The 24326-nt window shown below is 30.0% G+C and overlaps 2 protein-coding genes across 7 annotated transcripts in view; one reads left to right on the top strand and one right to left on the bottom strand.

The window, feature by feature from the left end:
- Positions 1 to 12649, top strand: part of LOC126838310 (G-protein coupled receptor GRL101-like) — a 79861-nt gene extending 67212 nt beyond the window's left edge. Inside the window, exons 11-27 of the mRNA XM_050572638.1 lie at positions 1432 to 1554; positions 1646 to 1774; positions 3455 to 3574; positions 3834 to 3948; positions 4101 to 4175; positions 4254 to 4397; positions 5043 to 5114; positions 5181 to 5252; positions 5319 to 5390; positions 5458 to 5529; positions 5591 to 5988; positions 6069 to 6216; positions 6297 to 6388; positions 6465 to 6691; positions 10536 to 10725; positions 12110 to 12158; positions 12399 to 12649. Coding sequence (XP_050428595.1) covers positions 1432 to 1554; positions 1646 to 1774; positions 3455 to 3574; positions 3834 to 3948; positions 4101 to 4175; positions 4254 to 4397; positions 5043 to 5114; positions 5181 to 5252; positions 5319 to 5390; positions 5458 to 5529; positions 5591 to 5988; positions 6069 to 6216; positions 6297 to 6388; positions 6465 to 6691; positions 10536 to 10725; positions 12110 to 12158; positions 12399 to 12465 — 2165 coding nt within the window. The 3' untranslated portion in view covers positions 12466 to 12649. The remainder of the gene's footprint in view (positions 1 to 1431; positions 1555 to 1645; positions 1775 to 3454; positions 3575 to 3833; positions 3949 to 4100; positions 4176 to 4253; positions 4398 to 5042; positions 5115 to 5180; positions 5253 to 5318; positions 5391 to 5457; positions 5530 to 5590; positions 5989 to 6068; positions 6217 to 6296; positions 6389 to 6464; positions 6692 to 10535; positions 10726 to 12109; positions 12159 to 12398) is intronic.
- Positions 12650 to 13945: 1296 nt separating this feature from the next.
- Positions 13946 to 23292, bottom strand: LOC126838392 (uncharacterized). Of its 6 annotated transcripts, XM_050572774.1 has the most exons (15): positions 23015 to 23292; positions 22025 to 22117; positions 21038 to 21082; positions 20907 to 20951; positions 20772 to 20816; positions 20641 to 20685; positions 20509 to 20550; positions 19334 to 19399; positions 18413 to 18481; positions 18247 to 18315; positions 18105 to 18173; positions 16938 to 16988; positions 15568 to 15730; positions 14894 to 15124; positions 13946 to 14067 (listed from the first exon to the last, which is right to left on the bottom strand). In XM_050572774.1, exons 1-15 carry the CDS (start codon positions 23138 to 23140, stop codon positions 14033 to 14035), a joined length of 1194 nt encoding a protein of 397 aa, XP_050428731.1. In that variant the 5' UTR covers positions 23141 to 23292; the 3' UTR covers positions 13946 to 14032. The 6 variants fall into 6 exon arrangements, with proteins under 6 accessions (XP_050428731.1, XP_050428732.1, XP_050428734.1 ...); XM_050572775.1 differs by lacking the exon at positions 21038 to 21082 and having other exon boundaries at positions 23015 to 23291; XM_050572777.1 differs by lacking the exons at positions 20641 to 20685; positions 20772 to 20816.
- Between the last annotated feature and the right edge of the window lie 1034 nt (positions 23293 to 24326).

Here is a 24326-nt window from a genome sequence, read left to right as displayed (position 1 = left end):
CCGCTTTGATCACCCATATAAATTCTTTGTGATAAAAAAAAGAAATTATAAAGATTGTTTTTTTAATGAGAAACTTTTTTTTAAAAGATTTTGATAGTGTTGTATGTACATAATGAGTTCGTTTTGATCGCGAAACGGCGCAAAATTGTTCAAATTGAGTAAATATACAAACACAATTCATTAAGTAAATTATGTACCTACTGTTTGCACTTTTTTTTTCATATAAATAATTTCTTGTAAGCGTGCGTCAAGGTCTTATTGCGTTGTATCTGCACTAAAAAATAATGAAAAAATAAAACGTTTTTCGAGGGCATATTATTACAACTTTGGAACGGAACATACAAGTGGGGTCCCTATATGCTACTGTTCCAACAACACTATAAAACCCTTCACGTGACACGAACACGCTTGGTTATTGGTAACCTACACAAGCTGTAACCGTAAACATGTATACGGATACCACCGGTGATAATTCTCAACTTTTAATTCAGCAAAACAAGAGACCATTTGTGGCCGAAAATGTTAATTTATTCCAGTGTCACGGCTGACACTGACGGTTGAGTTTACTTGTTAGTGTTTCGCTAGTATACTAATTGTAAGTGGTGACATATGACGTATAATCAAAATGTTTGTTCAGTAACAGATTTTTCCAAGAACACGTGTATTGTAATTTTTAACATCATTTATACAAATGAGAGAAATCGGTACAAGCGGACAGCTCATTTCAGTTTATAAATTATAAATTATTTTGTTTAATGATACTGCTAGCTACAACCAAGCTCACGGCAAACGATAATATTGTTCCGTCTTCTATAAAATTAAAACGTTTCTCTCACTCTTGATAAAAAGTTCCATTATGTTTTCAAATGATGTATAATTCTTTAATTTTTACCCATTCAATATGTATATTTCGCGACCGGTGTCATAAATAAGTTGATTTATCGGCCCAACATAAATAATTTTACACACTACACGCTAAGGCTAGACACTTGCGGAGTTATAATTTATAATTATATTATATACAAGACCATTTAATTAATATTGAGTAATATAAAAAAAAAACCTTTTACTTAATAATAGTATTATAGCGTGTATAATACCATTTAAATCTTAATGTAAAACTTCCTTGATGTCGCATTTGATTCTAAACTGATATAATTAACGGTAATGGGTTTACCAGATTTTAATGTAATTCGCCAATGACAATAATTCCATTGACAATAGATAATGGGCTGGTCATGTCTGGCATTCGCGTAGTTGTGTTGTTTGGCAATCGGTTTAGTATTGGTATTAGTTATTATAGATTTTTTTTTTTTTTATATAAAATACAACATTCATTTTGAACGGATTTCGTTTTTGTTAGCGATAGCGTGTACTGTTGAATTCGAAAAACAGCTGCTATTGTACTGTAATGGGTGTGGTAATTTGCAGCGAACGTGGCTTGTGTCCAAAAAGATTGGCCCAGGTGCACGACGGGTGGACAGTGCATTTCGCCGGATAAGTGGTGTGATTTCCGAAAACACTGCTCCGACGGTTCTGACGAAAGCAACTGCAGTAAGTTTAATAATCTATGCATCTATTCGACTAATTGGATTAAATAATTATATTGTATCGTTATATAATAATATAATATACTATTGCACAGAACACAGAGCGTGCGAAGTCAACGAGTTTCGGTGCGATAATGGACAGTGTATACCGTTACAACACAAGTGCTTCGATACGGGCGACGATTCGTTGGGCTGCGCGGACAAATCTCATTTGAAAAACTGCAGTAAGACTATTTTATTTATAATTTAAAATATGTCCCTAGTGGGTCGAGGCGCGCTCTAAAGATTTTTATTCCCGTTGCTGATGTCGTAGTCATGGACTTTAAATTTTCTATTTTATTTTTCGTTTGTTTTCTAGTTGTGTTCTTTATACGTAATCAATAGGGCGGAGCGCCGTACTACCTATTTTATTAGGGAGTTAAATTAAGGCAATAATTTACAACGTTTTAATTAAGAATTTTAACTATATAGTGTATAGCGTTTACTATATCTATACATAATTTACTATAATATAGTCTTTTTTTTTAACTAACAAAGCCACCCGTGAAATTACAATTTTTCCTATAAAACCTAGGCTGTGTTTCAAGCAGGTATCGAAAACGATTTCAAGACAATGTTTACGTTACTTACAATTTAAACTAACACAAGTTGCTTTAAGTAATTAATATAATGATTTTTGGTTAGGCTACCTGATTTAAAAAAAAAAAAACATTTTAAAATTAACTTAAGAACAATATAAACAGATCGTTTCTGGAGCGAAACGATCTGTTTATATCGTTTCAAAAGGCATAACTCGACTTAAAAGTGCATTTAAATGTATATTTTTTAAACTAGTTTGAAACCAGTTAAGCCATCAGAAAAATATACTATTTATAATTTTAATCAATATTTAGTGTAGCTATAACAAATAATGTAATTTTTCACATCGAAATATTTTCAATCGTTGATTTATTAGAGCATTTCTGAGTACACCTACAACTATAATAACGTCTAAAAGATAATAGACTCAACTTTTTATGGCTATGGACGTTCTATTACGTGGCGTGCAAACAAATCGTTTCCTACTACATAGGTACTATTACAGTCGTGTGATTAGGACATAGTGGGACAAAGCAAATTATGTTCGGGGAGTCACAGGTCTTCTAAAAAAAGGAATTTGTAATTTCGAAAGTACACCTAAAAAAATATTTCACGTAAGTGTTGAAGTAGTTCAAATATTTAAAAAATGTAATTGTAAATTTAACAAATTACGGCGATGAAAAATGAGTAAATTTTTAGAATGTTTTTCTCAATTTTGAAGCGACACTAAATTTTGAATTTGAAATATTTAGCCTAACGAAGTACTATTCTAACCTAGCTAGTGGTATTATACCATATCCATTTATACAGTTTTTTTTATTTTTTATTTTCTATTTCTTGTAATAATAAATGTTAATCGAGAATTATGAAGATTTTTACCAATGTCTTGGTATCTTGTACGGCAATATTATTTATTTATGAATATATACGCCCTCAAGGTCAAAGAGTACAAATATTTAAATATCATAATAACAACAACAATAACATTTGTAAAAATTAATTAATCTAAATAAGACTTTAATTGAGTATGTGTATTATGAAAGAAATCAAAATTAGCGTTATTGAATTCATTATCCGCTTACATTAAACGATTTAATGGAGAATTCATACTATATTTACACCAAAATACCGGAACATAAAAAAAGATTGAACTTCGTAAATCATGATTTAAAAATCTTATTTTAAAGCCACCATTATTATAAATTTAGGAATTTGTTACAAGACCTAATAAGTAGAGACACATAATATAATGTAAACTTTACCTGGAGGTATGAAAAGTTAACTATGTTATTTCTTCCTTTCATTGTTCATTTATTTTACGATAGGCGATTGGAAGTGTCACGAAGACCAGCACAAATGCCACCGGGGACCATGTATAAACCAGTCTTTAGTATGCAACGGACAAGTAGACTGCGATATGACGTGGGATGACGAGGACAATTGCAGTAAGCTCGGGTTTTTGTTTTTTTTATAGCAATAAAAAATTCGACATTTTGAGCTTAAGCTTGAAATTTAGAAGCATGATAATGTTTTTAGGCTTCGTGAGCGTAAATAGTACAGAGGGGATGGGGAGGGGAGATTTTGCATGACGGAAATATGTCTCGCGAAAAATCTCATGCATTTTTTGGTTGATCTCAGCTTAAAAACATTATCATGGTAGTATTATTATAAATAATAATGATTTGGGTTATTTTTTAATTTTAGCTTTCAAATGTTCCAACGAGGCTCTCGGTTGTGACTGCCAGGATGTACTTATTAATTGTACTGGTCTTGGGTTACGCGAGTTCCCGTACGACGCAGAGAAGGAGATCACGTTTTTGTGAGTACATAGCTGTGTTAGACTTTGTAATCCTTTAAAATAAACTCGATACACCCGTTTTATATTTAAATTCGATGAGATTTAAAAGTTGTACAACGGAAATTCCGAACTTTTTTACGACAACTACTAACGACGTTTTCTTTCACGTGAAGTCATTTAGGAGGCAATCGGTTCGGAGGAAAATTGGATGCCAATACTTTCAAACACCTGGACCGCTTGGTTTACTTGTAAGTGATCAATATCTACAGTGTTAGTGCAAACATAAATTACCTATGGTTTTTTTTTCGTTTTTTATGCATATCCAGGGATCTATCTAACAATTCCGTCCAACAGCTCGAACCATTCCTTTTTTCTACGCTATGGCGGTTGACTACGTTGAATTTGCAAAACAACCAGATCACTGTTTTGCGTAACGGCTCATTTTTGGGCCTTGGCCGAGTGACAGGGCTGTAAGTTTGATTTTAAGAGGACGCCACACCGGCCATTTCTAAGGAGTAAAGTATAGGATATTTTTCAAAAAATCTTAATTTAGACTATAATTTTAGATTATAAGAATTTTAAACTATAATGTATTCTTATTAATACAGTATTGAGGATACTTCGTTGATTGCCATTTTTTTTGTCAGACTATCACAGTCATTTTTATAGGATAAAATACAATTTTTTGCCATCAAAACTCCTTTGCGCGGATTAATTTTTCTCAGGCTTCATATATAGTTAAGGAAATAAATTCATAAATATTATTTATGACAAAATTATCCGTATTTTTTCGATATACCTAATACAACCAACGCTATATCATTTTTAAAAAAGTAAAAAAAGTCCTTTCTTAATTAATTAATTATTCATTAACTGGTTGAAATATTAAAAAAAGGGCAATGGTAGAACACAGACAATGTTGTTGTCTATATTATGTAAAAATTTGGTTTCTTAGTTTTGATTAAAACTTTTGTAAAATTAATCTACGCAAGGCGGGTTTTTTGAAGAAAATAACGGGTGTGTGACGTCCTCTTAACATATTTGGTTAACTTGAAGATGCTTATGGTAATGCTCAATAGTGTGCACTGAACTAACATCATTTTAATACCCTTTAGACATTTGCAAGGCAACAACATTCGACAATTAGATTCGATGGCGTTCCATGGGCTATCGTCGTTAATGACACTGTAAGTATATACTAAGTTTATCGTTACGCTGTTTGGATGTTGCTTAATGCTCAATGACTTTGTCAGGGACTTGAGCCATCAGAACATTTCCGAAATCCAATCAGATGCTTTCGTGGGTCTCAGATCTTTGAGACGTTTGTAAGTAACTTTTTATGATGATTTTCTTAGCGTTTTGATCCTTCATTTTTTTTTTTTTTTTTACAGAGATTTGTCCGAAAATTCTCTTACTTATTTATCGGATGGTACTTTTCGCGGAATGCCTCAAGTGATGTTCTTGTAAGTATATTCTGTTTGGCGTTTCATGTATGATCAGAATTGTGTTTATTGTTTGCACATTTAACAGGGACCTCAAGAAAAACCGATTAAGAGTAATCGAATCAAATGGGTTTCATACTATGCCTACTTTGGAAACGCTGTGAGTGACCATTAACGAAAAATTAATTTGGAATTTTACATTTTATTTTGTGAATCACTAGGTTCACTGACGAATTCCGTTTCTGTTGCTTGGCCCGGCACGTGCTACAATGCCGTCCGCTGCCGGACGAGTTCAGCTCATGCGAAGACCTCATGTCCAACATGATGCTTCGGGTGTGCATTTGGATACTAGCAATCGTCGCCATCACTGCCAACCTGATGGTAATCGTGTTCCGGGCCAAATATAGGCATACCAACCAGGTGCATTCGTTTTTGATCATCAACTTGGCATTGGGCGATTTTCTCATGGGATCTTATCTGCTGGTCATCGCTGTTGTGGATTGGTACTACCGTGGCGTGTATTTCATTCACGATTCTGACTGGCGGCAGAGCTCTATGTGCAACGTTGCCGGGTTCATCAGCACTTTTTCAAGTGAATTGTCCGTGTTTACGTTAACGGGTAAGTAATAATTGTGAACGTCACATTAATATTTAACAACAACGTGTGTTAATACATTGGGTTATTTCTCGTTTGTCAAGTCATTACTTTGGAACGACTGCTGGTCATCATATTTCCATTCAAAGTCCGTCGCCTGCAAATGGATTGCACCCGTATGCTGATGGCTATTTGCTGGTTACTGGCTATTGTTATTTCCGTCATTCCCCTATTCAACATCCACTATTTCAGGTTGGTATGATAGAACCAAACCGCAGATTCGTGAAATTATAAAAAAAACAAACGTTTTACGAATTTTTTTTTTTATGCAGAAATTTTTACGGACGTTCCGGTGTTTGCTTAGCGTTACACATTACTCCCGACAAACCCAATGGTTGGGAGTACTCGGTGTTCATATTTTTATGTAAGGTTTCATTGGGAGACGTTAATGTTTTACATCTAATTTCTTTTTCAACAACCATTTTTATTCCCCTAATCAGTCGTCAACTTGGGATCATTGTTGCTGATCTCCGGCAGTTATTTGTGGATGTTCTTCGTAGCCAAGACTACCCACCGAGCTACAGAAAATCTCATAAGACATCGCGCGCTCAGCGAATCCGCGATGGCGTGGCGTATGAGCTTGCTTGTAGCTACGGATGCTGCGTGTTGGGTGCCTATTATAGGATTGGGTCTCTGGTCTTTAGCCGGATTTACTGTACACCCACAGGTAAGACTTCACACATTTCTTTACTGCATAGCAATTTGCAATTAACTATAGATTTATTTCTGCGTTAATAGAAATATTTTATAAGTTATAAAAAAAACATTTCATTTATAATTATAGATTATACCTAGTCTTGAATAAAAGATAGATATATGTCACATCTCGAGTCTAAATAAGGATTAAGGAGTTTTTCAATGCCGCCAACAGTAAGGATATAACATAGCAACTTTTTGTTTTGCAAAGCGTTGTTACAACATAATATGTTTATATATTTTGAGAAGAAGTGAAACAAGCGACAACCGATAAATGTAACTTTGGTGACTTTTATGTTAACAAGTTTTTATATTTCACGAGAGAACATGATTTCAAGTTTACTATTAACAGTACAATTCTATAACAGTTTAATATGACAAATCCAAAAAAGTTACTAAATTAATAGAAAAATTAAAATATTCATAAAAAGCTGTACTAATTATTATAAAACCGACTAATGAGTACACGAGTACCGAATACTCTCATTCACCTCTAATGACACCTCATTGTGTCATTAGAGGTTCATAATTATTATATAAAGTTTTTGGTTTGGTCTAACTTTTTTATACGAAGATATATATATATATACATAAGTAGTTGATTTTTTAAACTAATAACCTTTTATGTATTTTGAGGTATGATATCTGGTCGTTTAAATGCTACTCAAACAAATGGGTTCAGTAGTTCTGAAGTTACCATGGGTACAGCAAACACAATATCATGGGAAAATTGATATTATTTGAGTTTCGTACATATAATTGCCATTATATAAACAATAATAGTATGTGTATTATATAAACATATTATCTATTTATTGTATGTATTGATTATACACTAGAGTATTGACACAACTATAAGAACATGTAATTGTTATACTAACCTAAAATTCATGCAGTTTGACTGTTTGAGTTGTGTTACTTTACTTGTGCGTAGACGATATGTTAAGTTTCGTATTATAATATAATAAAAGAAAAACATGATTAAATATCATATAAGTTATAACTAATGAAATTTAACATAGAAAATACTAGTCGAACTATAATGAGAACGTTCGCATAGATTTATTTTTTATGCTAAATAATTACAATTTAGTCATCTACAGACTTATTATGATATCGACCGGGAATATATTACTCCATTTTCGAATATAGAATCTATACTAGTGATGACATTATGACTTTTCAGGGGGGTACTAAGTAATTAGTACTACGGGTTTGGCGAACCTGGGGCCCCGAGCCGCACACTGACTTTAATTAGTTGGTGTGGACTGGTCCTCCAGGTCGGGAATTGTGCGTAGGGCCGACAACCCTACCACATAAAAAAGTAAATGTTAAGAAACAACAGAATTTTAAGCCTCGGATGAAAGAGATAACGGATATTCAAATCGGAACTTGGAACGTGCGATCGATGTTTAGGGCTGAAGCTTTGACAACATTTCTATCGTGTCTTGAGCGATATGAGATGGATATTACTGCTATTCAAGAAGTGAGATGGACAAGTTCAAGGAGCTTGAAGTCTCAAGGAATGACTCTATTTTACAGCGGTGGGGACAAACACGAACGAGGTGTAGGGTTTGTAGTAAAAGAAAATTTACTACCACAAATTACAAATTTCAAACCTATAAATGATCGTCTATGTTACATAGAACTTAAATGTAAGTGACACAATATTATTTTAATTAACTGTTATGCACCCACTGAAGACAAAAATGAGGAAATAAAAAATGAGTTCTATGATAATTTAGACATGCTGTACGATTCTCTACCAACTGATAAACCGAAAATAGTAATCGGAGGTTTTCCAAAGAGAAATAACGATGGAGAGTATGAAATGAGAAACAACAAAGAATTGGATAACCTCTATAAGGAACCTACCATTATTAGGTCCCTGAAGAGCACGAGGATAAGTTGGGCGGGGCACGTATGGAGATCAGAGGGAATGATTGGATCGATAACTAAATGGAAACCCGACACAAAGAGACCTAGAGGACGTCCTAGACAAAGATGGACGGATAGAGTACAAGAAGACTTCAAACTTCTGATCGTAAGGAACGCAGAAGAATGTGCAAACTATAGAGAGGGTTGGAAACAATATGTTGTTGCGGCGATGGGCCTTAAAGGTCTGTAAAAGCCCAGAAGAAGATGACATTATGATTCGAAAGTTCTTTAACTCGATGAGCTGTTATATGTCACGTTTCTGGGAACATTTTACGAGGGTCTTGGCTTTTATTATTATAGTATACCAGAATCGTATGTAAACAATGCATTTTTTTAATTTTATGTTTTTCATCCGATCCAAGAGCGTAAAAGCTTCCATTCAAACGTGTATGATGTCACCGTAGTATAGTGTTGTACGCTTTGGAAGTTTTTATAGATAATTTTTTATTATTTAAAGTGAACTCGTCATTGCTTTCTCCCATTCTGCCAACAATAATAATAAATAGCACAGTAATAAAATCATGAGAGGTCGGTTTTATGGAGGGGGATTAGATTAATTCTTTTGGCGTCTGATTGACGCATTTAAATGTTAAAGCATAAAAAAAGTCATTATATAAATACATAACAGTTGTATTGATGGCTTATATCGGTCATACTATGCCAAGCGTAAGCAATATCTAGAATAAAGTTTCTAAATCTGTAATGGATACAACTAAGGCTGCATTGAATGAGAGAAGCGTGGACAATTTTACTTAACAGTAACGATATACTTATTATTTTTTTAACGTGGTCTAGCCAACCGTTCCTGCTTGGATCCACTCATTAGTCCTATCGACGCACATAGGAGTATTTGTATAAAAAAGTCGGACAAAATATTTTTTGATATATATATTTTTTTTTAATAGTAGAACAACAACTAAATAAGTAGATGAAAAACATGTATTTCAATATTTTTTAAGTTTATAAAATGAAAAAATTTCAAACATTTTTTTTTGCGGTATGACGAATTCGAAACAGGTATGACATGAGTCATGACTAAGCGAAAACGACGATGCGCCGCGCTAAACACCGCTATAGTACCTACTCTAGTATGTCAAAGGCTGCATTTTTGTCAACTTTAAATAATTAGAAATGTTTTAAAATAGATTTTCCACTGTTACTAGATATTAAATAATTTCGAAATTTGGACGTCTACTTTTAATTTTTCGACTTTGAAATAACATAAAACAAAATGGCGGAATGATGCGAACAATTTTTATTTTTTATTTGTTTAAGGATAGTCTTAATTAAGCATTGGTTAACAGAAAGTTGCCCGACTAGGCCCGAAAGGTAAACAAAATTACCTTTATTCTTAAAACATAGTGTAAAATATAATGCTAATAATACGTGTAAATGAATGTTTGACAACTCGTTAATTAGCTAGTAAAGTAATACAAAATCGTATAAATGTAAAGAACATACCTTCCTTTTCAATTTCTACAAGTTTCAATCGTTAAAATAAATTATAACCAAAAATAGAGCAAATGTAAATTTACTCATATTATACAGCACAGAGAACGAAATAATTCGATTCTCACACGACTAAGTTTAGATTTAATTTATGAGAAAGCGGATAGAGTGGTACTGATTTTATTAGTCTAGCTTGATGAACCGGCTAGTAAGCTACAAGAAAAATATATTTGTCGTGGATTTCTGTTAATTTTGTAATTTCGAATTTTGTCCGGCTTATTCACATAAATACTCCTATGTGCGATGGTCACTTTTGTCTAGTACAGCCAATTCGGCAAGCAGGCATGTCACACTAGCTAGTGACTAGACATTTAAGGAAATGTACTGCTATCGTATATCACACTAAGACAACTGCCAATGTTTTTCAGGTATTCGCCTGGGTGGCAGTGTTCGTGTTACCGCTAAACGCCGCCGTCAATCCCGTCCTGTATACTTTGTCTGCGGTGCACATGCTTCGTCGAAGGGTCACCACCAACAGGGCCGTGTCGTTCAGGAGATCTTTGACCAACGACCCGAAGCGTACCATGTCCACCACCATGGTGCCTCCGTCCACAAATTGTAAGCATGTTATTTTCATTTTTATTATTGAACGGCGAGAGATAAGAAAATCTGTATTTTTTTTCATTGCCGACTGTCGAGAATAGGCTTAGACAGATTGTTCATATGCTATGTAGAACGTATAGTCTATAGAAGCTGCTATCTAGAATTCCGTATACAAGCAATACCTAAGTATAAAAGGTATCCCTCTATCGTATTTGGGTATCTTAAAAGAATGTGTTACAAAATCGTAACAATTAAAATAGATAAGTGATTTTTTTTGTTAATTTTTTACAAAATAACGAAATGAAAATATAATTTTACACCCATTCACTTGATTGTTACATTTTATATGATCTTACTTATATTTTAAATGATAAAACAAAAAGTTGTGTGGACAAATAATAAATTAAAAATTCACGAGATAAATATAAATAAAAATAGGCTTCGCCGGAAAATGTTTCATGGTAATAAAACAATTTTTGTTGTTGGAAATACAGTGGCCAGTTGAAAATATTTTTAGTGGTGGTGTATACTTATATTACCGCGGCCAGTTGAGAGTTTTAAACGGTCTACATGCGAAAGAGTATCATCCGCGCTCATTGTGTAACGATCTTGTTTTTTGGACCGTACCCCGATGGACATTGTTTTAATTAATTCCCCCCAACCGTTCGGTTGAATTAGCTGTGAAAATTTGTTTTAGCAAACTAATGACGACAATAGTCGCCGTCGTTATACTGAATTCTCCAACGACAACTGATGCTAATGTTCCAATTAGTACGTGTGTGCAGTTTAATCCTTTGAGCCTAAACAACCATACTCGATATCCATACACGCGTACTGCTTATGCCTTATACATCAGGGTTCCATAACGTAACGAAATATAACGTTATAAACTCAATTATTTCTTTCACCAAAATAAAGTTCACAGAGCATAACATAATATTAGTATATGTTTGGTGAACGTTATAATGAATAACGTTTTACATTTTTTTAGTCCGAGAACTTATAACAAAAAACGTTATGACTTTTTTTATCCCGAGAACGTTACACCGAATAACGTTATAATTTGTTTTACCCCTGGAATGTTAAAACGAATTTTGCTAAGTTAGGTTAGGTTAGCAAAATAGTATCCAAAACTGGTTATAGACCAGTCAACATTTTTAGTACATTATTCTTTTAACACTATTTTTTCTAACCTAACCTAACTTAGCAAAATTCGTTTTAACATTAACGTTCTCGGAGCAAATAAATTTAAAACGTTTTTCGTTATAACGTTCTCAGGGTAAAAAAAATTATAACGTTATTCTTAGTTTACGTTCATGAACATAATTTTGAACTAAACAAATAAAGCGGGCGGAGAGCCTTTTAATCTGAATAATTTGGTTTATTAAAATTTTTTTAGATACTGGAGAAGTGGTAACGTTTTCGTTGGTCAGCAAAATTCCGCCCAGGTATACAATAAAAATGTATCCTAGAAATGTTATTTATTTCTATTTTACAAATTTTTAATTCTATAAATATTAAAATGCTTTTTCGATGATAATATTAAACTGGATTAAAAGTAGCTTATTAGAAAACGCGTTTGTTTTTAAGCTAAAAGCTAGTTGGACTAGATCATTATTTCTACTATGGCACCGATAAAATAATATTAATTGATCAAATTATTTATATTTATTTATTTTGCTAAATAGAAGTCCGGAAATCGTCGAAACAGAAATGACCGAGAACGGTCTGGCCACAGTGGGCAAAATGATATGAAACACGCCAGCGGACAGACTATGAGACCGGCTGCTTAAATCAGTTTGATGGTTTGGTATCCAAATCACTCAGTGTTTCCCGCCAAAAAGGCGGTACTGTTGGTGTGATTTTTTTTAAAATTTAAAACTAAGCTTAACTTATAAAAAATGTATATTATTTGTTATAATGTAAAATTAAATAACTAATCAATATAATTGTAGCAGTATTTTATATCTCGTAATATATAGTGCACTATATATTACACGTCATTTGTCTTTAATCAAAATGAGTGTAATAGAAAAAACTAAGTCACTTGGAGTGATTATTTTTTGGTGAAAATATGTCTATATATTATAATTTAGAAATATTTTTTTAGTAAGTATTTTTAGTAGTCCTTTATATTCATGGAATGCTAGTATAGTTCAAGATGTATGCGATAAACTAGAACGGTAAGATTTTTCATGTTTTCTCGAATGATATTTTGTTATACCTTTAGACGTGCCACTTATATCTCGATTATTTAAGATTTATCCCCTGTTAGGTTTAATAACATAAGACTAACAAATTAAAACTAATTTAGCACAGCGATATAAGTGTTGTTAATTTATAATATAATGTGATCCAAGTGTCTAACGAAATACTATACCGAAAATTTGGGCACCTAAAGTATTTATTTTAGCATAGTTGTTTGCAATGTAAATTTAGATGGGGTTTTATATGGGCCATCAAGAGCTTTACTGTTGACATTTAAGTTAATTATTAATATTTTGCATATTGATTAGTATTATTGTGTTTTAGCACACTAAAAATTATTTCATTTTCTGAGTTTTGTTTTAAATAGGAATTACATGGCCGTTTAAAACATATCTATATCTTGATGTTATTATTTAAAAATTGTTGAACATAAACAAGTAACCGGAAAATTATTATAAAAAGTTTTTCTATTTTTCTCGTTTAACACCAAATAATTATAACTTCACACTGTTTCATTTGAAAATCGCCACTTTTAGTGTTGACGAGAAACTATTTTCCAACATTTAATAGCGATATAGTAAAAACCTATGTAATAATACTACCTAAATGTGTATAACTATGCATGCAACTCGGACTTAACTTTTGCTAGCATACAACTCGGTTGTTTTGGGTTTTTACTTCTTTCGCAAGCAATTCGGATGCGCTGGTCGAACAAAATAAGTTAAAGATGCAAACTAAGAGACACGCTAGCAAAATATCTTTTGTTCCACATTGTGGCAATAACAATGCAGCTAACTACGGGTAATTAGAGACTTATTCATACAAAAACCACAAAGAAAATCTATCTAAACACTGTAAATTATAAAACTCTTCTACTGGCGACTTTAAAAATTATAAAAAATTGTTATGTTCTTTAAAACAGTTAAACTTCATTCAACAGCTTTACTTATTTGATGCAATAATTTTTAAGTTTGGTTAATGATTTCAAAGCACTCAATTTATTTACTTTTACATTTGTTTTATTATTATAAGAAAATTAATATTAAACCAACATTGCTTTATTTCATGTTCTATATGTTTTTATGTATCATTGCTAATTAAATAATACTATATCTTAGTCCTTTTTATTATTAAAAAATGTCTTGAAACCTAAAACAAAAAAAAATTATATAGTAGAACTATAGGCGATTCTATTACATAATATAGATAATATCTATAGAACCCTTAATTTTTTATGCTACCTCTCGGCAGAGGTATGAACGAGTTCGTCTCGACACGATAGTCTCTTTGAAATTGTGCATGTTTTTAATTTACATTTAGCTTTAAGCAAGTTTTAGGGATATAATATTTGTATTAATCCGTTTAGTTTAAAAGCAATTTTTAATTAAATTATGTTTAGCCTATAAAAAAATGCCTCATGTCTAACTAACGTTTTCATTTAATTTAGTTTTTTAATTTAGTATCTAATATATAATCGAATCGACTAAAGAGGTTATGAATAACACAATTGAGTTACCCAAAACGAGTGTTTCAGTTTAACATTTTTTTTTAAAGTAATTGAAAATTACTTATAAACTAAATGGGTTATATATATATATATAAATTATATACCTTTATATATATAAAGGTAAAGCGTGGCTAATGTTACCTCTAGACGACTAACTCATGGCAACTATTGGCAATGTACTTTGGTTAACAACATTACCCATAGCAGAATGGATGAAATAATTTTAATATTATTCAGAGCAAGGCGGTAGGTTTATCAGTAGTATTAGTGATTACTATAGGTATTTTAGATGTACTTGATCAGTTTACGTTTTGTGTCACTGTCGTTTTTAGGGTGTTTTATTAAATTAACTGTAGGCATTGAAGTTAATATTTTATTTGGGTTTATCTCGATTGAAAAGTGGGACTTTAAATATTTAATTGGGTTACTTTTGGAAGTTTTTTAATAAATAAGTAACTTTTAATTTACCTTCATAATCGATAGTCATCGATTCCTTATTTCCATATTTCTTCACTAGGTCGTTAGCTTCATCAAGTGTAAAAGATTCATTAAAGCCACCAAATTTTGAATATAATTCTTTTGGAGTAACAAAACCTTTTTGGTTTTTATCAATTGAGTCAAAAGTGTCTTTGATAAAAAAATCGTTTTTATTAACCATCATCATTTCCTTGAATGCGTCATATGTAATTTTACTGTCATCTATGTAAATTAAAAAAAATATATTTATAAAGTTATTATTATTATTATGTTTTTTATTACTTGTTAACTAATTTAAAGATTAACCAAAATATTATTAAAGATAATTACTTTTTTAAATTATTTTTAAAATTATTTTTGTTACATTTAAAAAAAAAAAAATTAAGATAGCCATTTTATTAAGAATAATTTGCTGAAAATAATTTTAAAAAGTTAAATAGTTAAGTGCAATACAAAACGTAGTACTTATAGCGCAAATAAGTATAAATTAATTTTAAAAAAAAATCTTAAAAATATTCACTAGAACAAAAGTTATTTAATTGTCGAATCATTGTGGAACACCCTGTATACACATACCACACACACACACACACACAGATATGGTAATAAATACAAATATTATATATTTATATGTTATTATTTGTGTATAATATATATATTATTACCTTCAGTTTTCATTACATCTATCATATATCTAATATCTTCATCAGGTGTTTCTTCGTTAAGCGACTGAAATACTTGTTTTAGTTCTTCAAATGATAGGCCATTATCATTGTTCTTATCAAAATTGTTAAATAATTCCTGAATTTCTTCTTCCGTATATTGTCTCTTTATTTTATAACAATAAATTATTAGATACTATAGTTGTTTTCATACATTTTATAGGTTTCCATTAGATGTACAGTCCAGTTTTCAGACTCCAATTCCTAAAACTACGCTTAAAATAATAAAGAAAAAACTTTTCACAACTTCTAAAGGAAAATCTATTTATCAATTATTTTGGTTTTCGGCTATATATTTGTTATGGCATTTAGACAAACTTAATACAAAGCTCGAACTAACTTGAATATTTTTAGGATAGTTATAAGGTGCCATATTTTAAAATTTTAAAAATACTATAAATTTATAGCTCTACATACATGCGTGCATTATAATTATAATAATTATTATTATTAGAAAAGCTTATTGACATATTGTAAATAGTATATTAGTACACATTTTACCGAAGAATATATTATACTACCTATATCAATATACAAAAATTTCATATATTTGTCATTAATGTATATCTATTGTCTACACCCATAGAAATATGGAGTTAAGGGGAACGGAAAGAGCTATTTATTAAGGGACAAAGGATAAGCAATATATGACTAAAAAAATGTCTAGTAGCCATTTTGAAAAATCCGACTAAATTTAATGTAAAAATGTTTTTTTATGGGGTCTAAAAGACGGATTTTTGATTTAGTTATTAGGAAAAACTATAAAAAAGTACAAATATAATCGCTATAATAAAACTATGAGAACAAAAAAATTTAATCTTTTTTGAGTTCAACTTAATAAAGATAAAAGTTTGAAATTGGTTCGGTAGGCACTTCAGAAAATGACTATGCGTTTTAGCCTTTATTAGTATAAAATTTGGCGTTTTCCGTTCCCATAATACAACCTTAACTAGTGTCAATATAGCTGAATATGGTTAAACGTTGTTTTTGCACGTACACTAATTTTTGTTTGTTATAATTTATATTAAGTTTTAAAAATTGTAATTGAAATTATGTACTATTCAATAACAAAAAGTTTTAAATTTATTTTTTTTTAATTTAAAAATATTGTTTTGTTAAGGGTCGTTAGATCGTGATTGTGATATTAATCACCTAAGTGTTATGTTTATTAAAATGTACAACTTTTTGATCTATCTTAACAAATTAATATTTTTGGTAATTAGGTAAACTCTTATAAAAATTAAAATTAAGTATAATAGGATCACGTTCAACATTTATAGCCTAAAGGTAGGTAAACTGTTAGCAATCCTTACAATATTTAATGCGTCATCAGTAGTTTCATCAAAATCGAATTTATCGTCCAGCTATAATTTATACAACACAAAAAGATTAATTTATTTGAAAAAAATTAAAATACAAACTTTAATCAATTATTGAATTAATTATATACACGTATTTTAGTAAATTTGTTTTAATCATTTAGGAGTTTGCATGTAAAATGTTTGCAAATAAATGGTAAAATTGTAGTAAAACAACAGACTTATACTTATGTGGAATTATTTTTTATGTAGATTGGTTTGATGAATATATTTTATTTTTACACGTCTGTTAAAGAAGAATTTTAATGAATTTATGTATAATTATAAATAATTGAAATCTGGTTCTCATTAAAATAATTTGTGTGTGTAGCTCGACACACAGATGTCTGAAACATATTTTTAGATGAACAAAATTCAATTTTTGCATTAATTTTTAAAATTACCAAAAAACACAACTTATCTTATAGTAACCAAAATTATGTGAATTGTATTTTATTTCAATAGATGCATGAACTACAAAGTAATAAAAAAATGTACAGCACTATTGTATTTTTGATGATATTCGCACAATTTTATATAAATATAATTGATCTCCTGAATTAAAAGTCGCAGAAATGTGATTTTTTTATTGGTTAGTTTATAAAAATGCCGTTTTAATTTTTAATTTTTACTATGTTTTTAGTTAATTGTATGTTGTTTAATGTAAACAGTTGATAACATTTTACTCATACTTACTCTTAGCGACTACACACACTTCATAGTAAAATTTCCCAGATTTACAAAGAAAAAAAATCGTTAGACTATTTTCAGCATTATTTTTAAACTTAAATGTCCTCGTTTTAAGCATAACAAATGATACTAATAAGACTACCGAATTGTGGATAAGATCTTATTACGAAAAATATTTCCAAACTTACGTATGATGTATCAAGACTATAATAATACTTAAATACAATTATTATTCGTTTAAAAAAATATATCATGGAAGCATACAACGAAGATAAGTTAGTAAACACACACTGCTTTTTCGTGCTATAAAGTTATTGGTTATGTCTCAATAATAATTCGGATTTTACAGAAAAGATTTTGTGATTTGAAGATTGTTCTATGGAATTTATTGTACAACTAAAAGTTAAATTATTATTATATATGGTTTCAGACCTGTGGGTATAAAGTCTTTTTTGTGTTATCTTTGTAGACGTTTTGCTGGCTGTTTTCTCCTTTTTCCTTCTATAATGATGATTGTACTATGGAATTTATTTTACAACTATAAGTTAAATGATTATAAGATATGAATTCAGACCTGTGGGTTTGAAGTCCTATTTGCGTCCTCTTTGAAAATGTTGTGCAGACTGCTTTTTCCTTTTTCCATCTATAATGACGATGATAACGATTTCATTATTTGACGATTGTAATATAGAATTTATTTTACACTTAAAATTAAATTATTATAAGATATGAATTCAGACCTGTGTGTATGAAGTATTTTTTGGTTCATCGTTTAAAATATATTCCTGGCTGCTTTCTCTTTTTTCCATCTGTAATGTATTCAATAGGTACAGCTTTTTAGAATGTTACAATGCACAACATTTAAAAAAGTTAAATTTGAATAATAATATTTAAAAAAATTATTATTTAATGGTAATTTATTAAGTAACAAAATACTAATATAATAAAGTATCAACTTTAATAAGTTCATACATAAAAAAAAACCTTAATCATGTGTAACAACTGTTATATGGTCAGTTTCAACTGTAATATAGGAAAATTTACGTGATATCGTATTTGGCATTTTGTTTTTTTAGTAAAATAAAATGTTTTTATGATATAACTTTTTTTTTAATTTGATTTAATGCTTCTTATTTTACACGAAAATTGGCGAAACGGGATTTACGTATGGTTCCTGTATTCTTGTATTGGTGAATTGTTAGTTTTCACAAATATTAGTGAAATACTAATGTAATTTATAAACACCCCACAAACCATTCCAACATTATTCGGTTTCATATATTTTAATATAAACGTGAAATAAGAAGCAGGAAGCACTAATGTCGATTACATCACAGACTATATTTATGTAGAATGAGGTTTTAGCAGTGGTCTATATGCCATGTCCTTATCTCACGTGTCCAACCCGTACAAACATAAACCCAATCAAAAATCCAAACAACCAGCCCATTGTAATAGCGGCCGAGGGTTAAAAAAATTGTAATAATTCTGGGTGGATTAAGATAACTGAATTTCTATCATTTATGCCAGGATAGAAGCACCAACATTCAGAATACTATAACAGACCATATACCACATAACAGCCGAATGAAAATATACAATATAAAATGATATACCTAATAACTATTACTATATATATAATAAAAATACAAATATCGAACCTTCTCATCTTCATCAATATTTATAACATACTCTCTAAGGCTTTCTCTTGCTGGGTTTATTTCCGACTGAAATATGAATAATTATTAAGTCGATTGGTTACAATACTTCGATAAAAGTATTTTGGTCAGATTAGTTATGTTAAAATACAATATAAATATTGATATAATGCACGCTTTGTTAATAAAATACATTTGCTTTGTAAATTCGATAATAATTCTTACAAATATCATAAATCATTAAATAATGTTATTTGTAAAAAAATGATCATGTTTAGACTATTCAATACATTAATCAAATTCGACATTTTATGTTGGGTTCCTTTTATTTTCCACGATCGGATTAGTCTTTAAGTGCATCAAATTGTTAAAAGTGAGTCTAGTTATTACAATTACATAGTGGTATCATGCTTTGATAGTGTTCACAAAGTCGTCGTTTTTTTTGGTAAATTGTATTTTGAAACGGTTTCGTAATTTCACTATAGTTAATTTCCTGGATGCTGTCATCAACAAGATAAGTGCTTTATACAATTGGATTTCAGTAAAACAACAGAATGTCAACTGTAATCGCCATCTTAAAACCTCAAATTTTTGCTGCAATAAACAATTAATTAAAAAACCCCGAATTTTTTAAACGACCTATCCATATTTGCAAACATTTACTCCTCATGGACTGGTGTACCTAGATAAAAATTAGAAAAAATCTGGGACAATTTCTTTTTTGAGTACTATTTAAGCGTGAAAAAAATTCAGCAAAATCTCGATGAATAAAAGACCACTTTTTTAAGTTGAGAATTTTACGTAGAGTTGTGTAGAGTATTTTATTTATTTTTAAGAATTTCATGTAAATTGTTTTAACTTTTAACTGTCATAATTGTAAAGATTTTATTGTTGAAACATTACTTATTATTAGTTCAAGAAATACACTAAAAACAAACTTCACAAATAAACTTCAATTAGTGACAATAAAATTTAAAATAAATTGCTAAAAACTCATTGTAAATTTCTTAACTAAAAATAGGGAGTCACATAGTTTACTAGAATGATACGATGGTAAATTTTAACAGAAAATTAATTTTTGGTACGATAACTTTTTAGCTAGAGGTAGGGATCTTGATTTAGATTATTTTTTACGAGTATTAGTATTTAGTAATAACTAAATAATATTGTGCACTAACCTGTGGACTGGTCATCGCATTAAAGCTCAATTCTCTATCTGACTATAATGAGAAAAACCGGTACAATTGATTAGTTTTTTTAATAATAATATTAGGTATTATGATTTTTATAAGTTAATATTGCGGACTAACCTGTAGTCGGCTCATCGCACTGCTAAAACTCTGTTGTCTAGATGACTATAATGAGAAAAATCGGTACAATTGATTAATTTGCTAATAATATTAGGAATTATGTTTTGTATAAGTTAATATTGCGGACTAACGTCTAGACTGGTATTTGTATCTTTAAAGCTCAATTCTCTATCTGACTATAATGAGAAAAAACGGTACAATTGATTAGTTTATTAAATAATAATATTAGGTATTATGATTTGTATTAGTTAATATTGCGGACTAACCTGTAGTCGGCTCATCGCACTGCTAAAACTCGGTTGTCTAGATGGCTATAATGAGAAAAATCGGTACAATTGATTAATTTGTTAATAATATTAGGAATTGTGTTTTGTATAAGTTAATATTGCGGACTAACGTCTAGACTGGTCTTTGTATCTTTAAAGCTCAGTTCTCCATCTGACTATTATGCAAATAATATAATTGATTATTTGTTTAATAATATAAGGTATTATTTATTGTATAAATTAACATTTTAAGCAACATTATATTTTATTTGGAAATGTTTTGATTAGTGACTTTAGTAATATTTAGTACGTATATGCTATAGAGTACTGTCGTATACGCACTTTTGTACACGAAATGTTATAAACACACAAACACTGTAAATCAAATTACTTAATACCTTTTACCTGTCAACTAAGGTGTCTTTAATAAGTGGTGCATAAATTTAGCAGAGTTCTAGTCGCCTCTTCGACAATTAAATCGTCTAGCTATATAACTACAATAAATGGGTTAATAGCCTCAACGCAAGTACTAACACTAGCAAAGAACCAAGAGCCGTACTTTGACTTCCTCGAGAGATGCGGTTTTTGTTACAGTACACTTATTTATTAAAGAACACTAAAGGTAACAATTTTTAAATTAAGTAAAAGAAAAAGCAAACTCAAAAAATTAATAAACTCACAAAAGATATAATGTTCATAAAAACAATAAAAAAAAGTAAACTAATAGCACGCGATAATACCTACTCCCCTCGTAACAGACCGACGCTTACGGGAGAGTGCAACCGCCATCGTATTTTGGGCGGCTTTAAATAATAAGCATGATTGTAATTTTTGTTGTGTTGACAATTTCGTTTAGGTTTTTTTGGCTGTTTGGTCTATATTTTATTGCTCATTTGCTAATATACATTCATCCTTAAGATCTATACTACAGTACGTAGGAGATGAGACAAGTTATGGTCAGAGCACGGATCGTACTGATTTTAAATTACTCAGTGATAAAAAGTATTGTAGAAACAAACACTTTTTTTAATGACATCTAATTAAATTAAACGTTAAAAATATAATGCTGCTTATGTCTGATTTTAGTTTGATTATTAAATGATAAAATATTTACAAACCTTTGGAGCTTCCGTGCTTGATCCTGGCCTCCAAAAATATAATTTTTCTTTTATGTTTTTGATCTTTTGGAATTGGTCTCTTTTTTTAGATGGCTAGTGTACAATAAATAATTAATTAATATATATATTTTTTTTATTACTCTTTCATTATGACTTTAATTATCTCTCCAAAACACTATAAATGTTTGTCATCATTAAATGAAATCTGTGCTCATGATTACTAGCAAAATCTTAAGGGGCCTCTACATCTGAGTATATTTCATTGAAAACACCTCATTTTAATTTTAACCATACTCTAAAATACGTTATCCAACAATAGTTTTGAAAGCCGATATAGATGTTTTAATACTTGCTTGATGAATCGATCGAAGTGTATTTTTAATTTCGTTGTTAGTTTATTGTAAAAATCATTTTTTTTACCCAATTTTTTTCTTACGCGATTTTGTTATTTAGATACCTATGATAATGTATAATAATATACCTACTGCTATAATTTACTTTTTAAACTTTTTAATATTTTGAATAATAGCTATGTATTTGGTATTTAGAATAATAAATTAGGAACTAAACAACAAGATCTTTATTTAATGTCAATGAAAAATGTACGTAATTTAATTTAGGAAATATCTTATAAACATTAGTTTTAAAAGCAACGTTATAAAATAAATTTATTTATTACAACACAAGTTTTATCTCGTAACAACAAACAAAAAAAAACATTATAAAACATTCAGCTCCTCATCGAAGTAGATACAAATAAGGCTAATATAGCGACAACTGATACTTTGAATAATTGTGTTATATGGTGGGCTACTTAAGTAGAAACATTTAAAATAATTTACTTCTAATTTGTTCGTCTAATAGATCACCACAACGAAAAAAATCTAATAGTAAATTCCCTATTTTCATTGCCTTTACTAAAACGTAATCAAATTAATAATTTATGTAGTTAATATTTAAATACAATTGTTATAGTTAAATAATAATTACCGGTTTTGAAAATTTCCTCGTTGTAGTTGTTTGAGTTTCATTAATATCACCAAACGCCACAGCAATGCATAAAAGTGCATAAATGCATAATAAGCAGCATAACATTATTGAACTTTTAAAATACATATTCCACAAACTCAAATATCTGATGAGCGATTAAAAAATTACAAAACCCGTGTAAATTTTAATGAAATAATTATAAGTCTATTTCGTATCAATTTTATACTTTTCTGTAGTTATACAGTTATCTAGATCATGCTTTACATGTATTTGCCAACAATATATTTTGTTATTTAGTTGACAATACAACAATGACGCATTTAAAGTTAAAAAAATTCGTACTCGGTGTACCGACTGTGTGTACACTGTGCGTCATGCCCTGTGTTGTATGTTCATTTTTTAGGTTTAAAACAAAGATTGTGTTCTCAATAGGTAAGTAATGCACATGTTATGATATATGGTAGCTACGGTAAAGATACATATGACCCACATTCTGCAAGATTCACTTAAATAGATTAGTGCAGTATTTGAGAAGGACTAATTTTTTTTTATTGGTTGCCAATACCGGTTTATTTTTTTAAAATAAAATATGAGTTGACGATAATAATGAACACACCGTATGATTTTTGTTTGGCTGGTTCATACAGTTTATATGATTTATTATCAAATTACCGCAATTTAAACCCACAATATATACCTATCTTTAAATTTTCACCAACAACTTAATACTTTGACATGGATATAAGTTATCACTGGGGGGTCACCCCAAAACATTTGTCCGAAACGTAACGCGATGTGTCACACTCGTCGGTGGCGGTGCTGGATGGTCGGCGGTGATGAGGAGGAGGGGCGACGGCGGAGGTGGTTTATGCATGCAGGTGTGCGTGCATTGTGTGCACATGCATTTTATATTTATCGTGTATCGTATCATTTATTATGTAATATTTACTTAATATAATATATATTTTATAATAATATATTATTGTAATACATAGTAGATATACGTAAAGGTCGTTCAACCGCCGCACAGTGGGCTGAAATGAAAATTACCTCGCATAAATTAATACATCTTAACCATTTTTTTAAAATATTTTACATCAATTTAAAAGTTTTAAAGGCCGCTGAACTCAAATTGAAATTCTGTAAAAAATTAGAAGCATTAAGAAATACATTTTAAATATTTATTACTTTGATTTACATCTTATTATTTGAATTTATCTTCATTTTGTTATATTAAAAATAATTGTAGTAATTAAACTCCATTAATTAATTATTAAAAATTATATCAGTATAATTCAGTACTTCGGTAGTA

The sequence above is a fragment of the Adelges cooleyi genome, unplaced genomic scaffold (assembly GCF_023614345.1).
Source record: "Adelges cooleyi isolate 19-005CV unplaced genomic scaffold, UGA_ACOO_1.1 ACOO_flye_CR_arks_rails_tigmint_CR_PRNA_30, whole genome shotgun sequence".
Lineage (NCBI taxonomy): Eukaryota > Metazoa > Arthropoda > Insecta > Hemiptera > Adelgidae > Adelges > Adelges cooleyi.
The sequence above is the reverse complement of the archived record's forward strand: the minus strand, read 5'-3'. Positions and strand labels throughout refer to the sequence as shown.